Below are 7321 nucleotides of genomic sequence, written 5' to 3'. Positions count from 1 at the left end.
TTCAAAGATATTAGAATTCTTTGCAAACCTTTATTCAATCGTCTTAGAAAAAATCCAAAACCCTGGACCTATGAACACACTCGAGTCGTACAAACTATTAAACAGAAAATTCGTCATTTACCTTGTCTATCCATACCACATCCAAATACCTTTTTCATAGTAGAAACAGATGCCTCTGATTTAGGTTTTGGGGGTATTCTCAAACAGAGGTTACCTGGTCAAAATACAGAGTCTTTGGTTAGATTTCACTCTGGAGCATGGAATGAAACCCAATCCAAATACTCTACTATTAAAAAAGAGCTTTTATCAATTGTTTTGTGTATTACAAAATTTGAAGACGATTTAGTTGGAAAACATTTTTTACTACGTATTGATTGTAGTCGCAAAAATATTTTGGAAAAGATGTTAAAAATTTTATTTGAAACAAGTTTTTGCCGGATGGCAAGTACTTTTAGGAATATTTGATTTTGATATTGAGTATATTAAAGGTTCTTCAAATTCTTTGCACGATTTTTGACAAGAGAATTTTTGCAGGGAAATAAATCAAGCTAGTTCTTATGGGCACTCCCATTAAGAAAAAATTATCTCCAGCCGATTTTGTGGCTAAAAGGTCTGGACAATCTTCGTTGGTTTCTACCAACAGATTTGAAATACTTGACAAAACTCCTTCTACCCCACCTAAACCATCCAACTTTTTACAAGCTGTTACAAAACCAGGTTCTTCTAAAACCGAACCACCCAAATATTTCACAAAACCTCAACACCAAATTGTAACTATTCTTGAAAGCGAAATATTCAATGGGAATTTGGAAAATCCCAATTACCAACAATTATTTCAACATATTTTTCCCTCTGGACAATTTTTCATTCCTGAAAGTTCGTACAAACTAAAAATTTTTTACGAACTTATCCTTTTGGACACTCACTCAATAGAAATTGAACATTCCTTTGATAAAGACGTTCCTGAAAAAAATCTCCTATTCAAAATGCAGAATTTTGAAAGTCCTTACCCTAACCGACTGGAACCAAAATCCTTATACTGCCAAAAAAATTTTTGTTACCTTTACACCTCCTTACTTCAATTATTTTGATTATAAGAAAGCCTGGTACTATACTTTTTATCTTCGAAATTGGAACCACTCTGGATTCTTTATGTTCCACAAAACCAACTCAAAGACCTTTCCCAATTGGTTTTCTGATTGGTGGATCTATTTTGGACTTTGCCCAGAAATTTTACCTACTAAAATTATGGAAGGATTTACCATCTTTAAAGAAAAATTACCCATTCTTAAACATGACAAATTGATCATTTTTTCCGAAACCTTTAACCTACCTTGGATATTTTCTTAGCAATTCAAAGTGAAACCCTTTAAACCCTCTCCAAATGTAAATTCTATTGCCTGTTTAGTTCGAGAATATAGTGTCAAATGGTGGACAAACTGCAAAGACATTCAAGCTAATAAAGAAACTGTTTTGAAACATTTTGCGGGAAAAAATCCCATGATATCCCGTACGAGCCAATCTATGGGACAATTTAACTTTTTATCGGATAAAAGCAAAATTTTAGCAAAATTATCCCGGAAATACAACAAAGAAGGAATTCAAAGCGGTACCTTGGAACAAGCTTTGTCACAAGTCTCCTGGAGATAGTGACAATGAGGACTCTGGAAGCACTAGTGGACCTAGCTTTACTCCTCAAAATGAAGATGATTGCTATGGACTCGACAATTATGACATTATTTTTGACTAAATGGACAAGGAATCTTTCCTTTTTCACAAGTGGACAAAGAAAGACAAAACAAGAAGATAAACAAGCATCTTTTGAAGAATGGACAAAACAAAAGAACAAAACAAGTCGATAAGAATGAACAAGTGGCGGACAAAGAATCTTTTCTTTTTGACAAAGTGGACAAGATGGCAGACAACTACTGTTTTCTTTTTGACAAATTCAATAATGTAACAGACTCAAAAATGTTTGAAGTCCGAATAGTATAGTTTTTCTTATTATAAATAGATGTACATTAGAAATAAGAAGGCATCACTTGAACTCTTGAACTATCTTCCCTACTATCTCTCTTTGTAAAATCTTTTCTATTCAATAAAAATTTAAATTATTTACTTACTTCTTCTCTTTAATAAAAAAAACTAAATTCTACAATAATAATAATAATAATAATATAATTATTAATTTTTTATTAAAAATAATTAAATTAACACTAATTGAATAAATGAATAAATAAAGGTTTATATAGATTATATAAGTTTAGATACCTATATAAACTTTAAATGCATTATATATAAATAAATGGATTGTTTAAGACCCATCCTCTTCATATTCAACCTTCATCCACTCGTATCAATCGATTTGCCACCTCTAGCCATACTGCCACATAAAAGCGGAGACTAGCAGACAGTTGAAATTTTTTATCATTTATCATGCCATGGCTGCTGCTTCTTCCTGTTTCATAAGTCTTGGGAGCTCTAATCAAGCTGTCTAAATCATGATCGTTAACTTGATGAAACCTTGATAGTAATCATCAGTAGCAATTAAGGATAATCACATGTTTACTAATTAAATTATGGGAACTGAAATGGCCAAAGTTGATACTGAAGTTACTTTGAACACAGACATCTTGGCAAGAACTATGCCCCTTCATGAACTAGCTATAGTAACTATGGCCATTATGAAGATGGAATGTTACCTCAAGCTAACTGATATAACAAATTCGGAGGTTAAGGGGATGAAGAAATCTGCCACAAACTGCTATAAATAGGAGAAGAATCATTGTTGCAGCGCCATACGAAATAGTCACCACCTGAAGAAAATCCTACAACAGATTTTATTTCTATTCTCTAGGCACATCAACTTTCTTCAATAGGTAGAGAAACACAAGAAAACCAAAGAAAAAGAAAAGAAAAACAAAAGGGCAGGAGCAAGCTATTTCTGAAATAACATTTTTTTTCCTATAATATTTCTCTTAACTCAAGCCAGGTTGTAAACTCCAACAAAAGGCATCAGAACACTCCCCATCCATAGCTTCCCATCCCTCTCTTCCACTTCACTGATTGCTTTGACAACCTTCCCCTGACTATCCTCCAATATCTGCAGAAGCTTGCCTTCTGGACTGTATTTTACAGCCACCGCATGAAGCCGGCCTCCAATGTGAAACAGGTAATGAATCTTTGCAGAAATTGGAAGCTTGAGTAAGAATGTCCTCAGTTTTGGGTATAATGCACATATGTAAGAATAATATGTGCGGCGACAATGGACTGCTACCCAAAAGTTACCTTCTTCATTTGTTCTGACATTGTCAGGAAATCCTGGCAAGATGGCTAATACTTCAGTAGTCCCTGCCTTCTCGCCTTTCAGCCAGTATTTGCTCAATCTGCAATTGGAGTTATTATGAGTGCCAGAATAGGAGAAAAATGGCATAGCATATTCAAGTGTAAAAATTATATTTTTTCTTCCTATCAATTAAGAATCAGAGCAGACTACTGATCTTTCAACTCTCTGTCTTTTAAGATGCAAGAACTTGAATAAAACAGAAACCTTTCACTGATAGCTATATGGATACGAAGGCTGTAAATTCATAAAGGGAGAACTGCGGAGCTAGAAAGTGCTCGTGTTAAAATGTAATGCAATTATGCCAACACCTAACACCACTACTGCACTACCAAAGGTGAGATTTCATCACAACTTTCAAAAATATGAAGTTTTGGTGCCATTTTAATAATAAAACCAACTTTTAAGAAACTCTAATAGATTTAAATGTTTTTGTTAGCTGGGTATGTGCAAGCATGCATGTGTATCCATATCAATATACAAATCTACGGAGCATATAGCACAGTTAAGGAAAAGCTGGAAAACAAGTTCCTATTGCCATATAAATTAGAGAATCATCCATCGTGGTTCTTACCAAGAAAAAAAGGATTAAAAGAAGATGCAAGGAAAGCCTGCAAACTTAATACTAGCACATGACCATGCGCCTTCTTGCTTCTTTCTTAATAAGTTGTAATTTACTCACCATATTTACATTTTATGCTTCAAAAAGGTAATGGATGATTTAACAAAATTCTAGGGTCTCCCCCTTCTCTTTTAATCTTTGTACTTGCAAAATTTTACTTCAAAAAATGACCGCTTAGAAAATTTAATAAATAAATTACAAAAAATTCTTAAGTGTTAGGATAACAAAGAGATGGACACTGAACACAGGTTTTCTTACTGTATGCTAGCATTAATGAAAGAGAAGCAGACTCACCTGCCTATGGATCCTTCACAGAAGACAAAGAAGGTACCATCCTTGCTTAAGGACACACCATTTGGAAATTGAACATTCCTCACAAGGACAGTCGTCCCTTTTGTAGTTGGGTTGTACTTTAGAACCCTCCCACTGTGCTCCGAAGAGAAAACCAACTGCATAAAGTTCCTGAAAGGTATTTACATAATTATAAATAATGCATAACAACCATGTTATGGCTTTAAAAGAAGGAGAAAATTACGCAAAACCAGAAGTTATCCATAATTTTGTTGAAGGAATCTTAAGAATTGAAATTAAGGAGTATATCTCCAGAAAAGGGCAGACTATTGATGTTAGATAAACCTTAATTGGATATGAGCAAGTACCACATTGACAAGTTTAAGTTCAAAATATCAGTGTCTACGGTGTAAATGTGAGTTGAGGCATATAATAAGCTAGAATCTAAGGATTACTGGTAACAAAGGTCTGATAATCCAATTGAGGAAAAGAAGAAGCAGGGTTGGCAAGCTCTGGTTATCACTCCAACAAGCTCTACATCATGGTCACAGACTCAAGCTTGCTCTAGTTTAGTAAATGCTAGGCCAATCTTTAGTGAAGATTAACAGTTTTTGTCAACTGCATTCTATTCTTGATACCTCAGATTAAATGGCAAGTTATTTAGCATATACAATATGCTGTTTCACGCCACAGACATTATGCAACACTTGGATGCTCCTAATGAGGCTCTTTGACAAGGCATCCTCAGCATCCCTGATAAAAGATAATAACACTGCTAAAAATTTCAGCTCATGCATTGACAATCCATGAGAAAAGGTACCAAAATCTGACCTCCTCTGGTATTGAGTGCTACTATCTGTAAAGTAAATGTTCCCTTCATCATCAATGTCTAGATCATTGGTGAATCCCAATTTGATTCCTTCTGCCTCAGTCGCTAGTGATGTTGCCAACCCACCCTCTGGCCCCACTTTCATCAGCCCAAAATATGCATCTGCAATGTATAAATCTCCAGTTTTCTTATTAAATCGAAGCCCCAAAGGCCTGCCACAGATATGTTCATTCTTCAAGTAACTCAAGGGTGATGGTTTTCGTTCACATATTTCTGATCTGAATCCAAGAAAAAAAAAAAGACTCATCAAAGCACATTTCCCAAAAATAATTAATCAGTAACTACAATAGCAGCTGCAATAATGGATAAGCTAAAAAATGGAAGCAGAGCTCATTAACATAGTGAAATATAGCAATCTATTAGTTGATCAGAGAAAATTCAGGCATCAGATAAGATTGAATATTTTCTAAGCTTAACTAATGTCTCTAATTTAAATTACAAACCAACAGGCAGAAAACCATGAAAACTGTAAGAATTTATGCGATTTAGACGTTTAGTTAAATATCATGTAGGCAATAACTCCACGACTAACTCCAACACTTATAATCATGGAATCGACTCTATTATCAAATTAGAGATGATTTAATCATAGAATCGACTCAATTATCAAATTACAGATTATAAGTTCATAACTTTAACCATTCTCATTTTGGGTGTAAAAGATGGAATTTGTATTGTTTAGTCATCATTGTAGATGAAATGGGTTTTCATTTATATGCAATAATTAATAGCCAAGTATAATCAACCAAGAAACACGCCGTCTTTGCTCTTTGTTAATATGAATTAGCTTAAAATGGGCATCATTAATGCTTTTGTATACAGTTAATCAACAGCTGAATTGACAACATCCTAAAAAATGAAAACAATTGAATATTGTGGGTGCTTGAAAATAGCAACAATTATGGAAAGTTCAGCATCCAAACATTCACACAAGCTTACATATCTCAATTTGGTTTGTACCTCACATTCTGTGCATCAGAATAAAGGTTGCCAGATATTCAAAACAAAACCAAAAGATTTCAGCATAGGAAAAGAAAACATAGCACCAAAAACAGAGAAAATCCAAACACAGAAACCGACATAACTACAACACAAAATACAACACAAAATAAGAAAAGATATAATAAAGATAATAGAAAGAAGCCAAGATAAACCCCAATTCAAAACTGACCTATTAGGAGAAGTGTAAGCAAAATCAATCCATTTAAGACCATCCCAGAAGACAATTCTGCCATCAGCAATACCAGTATAAGGGCCACGGCCAAGAGGGTCAAAGGCCATACTTTCAGGGCCTTGAATTTGATTCAAGAACTTAATTTCAGACCTTTGGAGTAAGTTATCATTGTCTTTCTCATTAGGAACCAAAGACCAGTCAGGCAAGTCAACTTTGAAGGCCTTAAAGTCGGGAAATTCAGAGATTGCACTGTGCTGAAATGGGTCAATGCCACAATACAACGCTAAAAGGGGGATAAGTCCAGCGAGAATTCCTCTCGGAGTCATCGCCAGACTCTTGAGTTTGTTATGAGGTAAGAGATACGGAGAGTGTTGTGTAATAAGTAAAGAAGTATGGGAGAGTCCAACTACCAATCTCACCAGTTTGGTTCGCTGTTTAAAAGAGAGCGATGATAAATTAATGACATAGGCGTTTGAAAATAAGCTTTCCATGAATGACAATATAAGCCTCATGCTTTTATGTCCTTTTCGCGTAGGTTAATCTTTAATAACCTTTATCTATAACGAAAAAAGGAAAGAAAAGTGTGATTGCTTGCGGCACTTTTTTTTTTTCTTTTTGCAAATGTAATATATTATATAATTTTTGAGAAAATTACATATAATATTTTATTTTTTAAATTTATTATATTTTTGCGTCTGTCTTTTAGGTTTTTACATTTTTGTCTTTTGATTTTATATTCTTACTCTTTTATTTTTCTTGTTTTCCTCTTTGTGTTAAAAGCCCCTTTTACTAATAAGACACACTCTCATTATAGTTTTTGTTTTTATCACAAAGTTGGCCGCAATAGTACAATTCTACTCTCTCTCGCCTAATTAAGGGCAACGGTGGTTGGGTATTTTATTACCTCATCCCACCGAATTTTAATAAGATGAATTTAAATAATAATAATAAATAAAATTATTTAAAATTTAATTTTATTATTTATATTAAATTTAAATTAAA

The 7321-nt window shown here is 33.8% G+C and overlaps 1 protein-coding gene across 1 annotated transcript; it reads right to left on the bottom strand.

The window, feature by feature from the left end:
* Positions 1 to 2742: 2742 nt before the first annotated feature.
* LOC8281058 (protein STRICTOSIDINE SYNTHASE-LIKE 3) lies at positions 2743 to 6779 on the bottom strand. The gene is made up of 4 exons (XM_002513694.4): positions 6317 to 6779; positions 5088 to 5363; positions 4260 to 4427; positions 2743 to 3386 (listed from the first exon to the last, which is right to left on the bottom strand). The coding sequence occupies exons 1-4, from the start codon at positions 6643 to 6645 to the stop codon at positions 2984 to 2986; spliced, it is 1176 nt and encodes a 391-aa protein (XP_002513740.2). The 5' UTR covers positions 6646 to 6779; the 3' UTR covers positions 2743 to 2983.
* Positions 6780 to 7321: the final 542 nt, after the last annotated feature.

This window comes from Ricinus communis, chromosome 8 (genome assembly GCF_019578655.1).
Source record: "Ricinus communis isolate WT05 ecotype wild-type chromosome 8, ASM1957865v1, whole genome shotgun sequence".
Lineage (NCBI taxonomy): Eukaryota > Viridiplantae > Streptophyta > Magnoliopsida > Malpighiales > Euphorbiaceae > Ricinus > Ricinus communis.
Note: the sequence above shows the minus strand (reverse complement) of the source record. Positions and strands in the feature narration are given on the sequence as shown.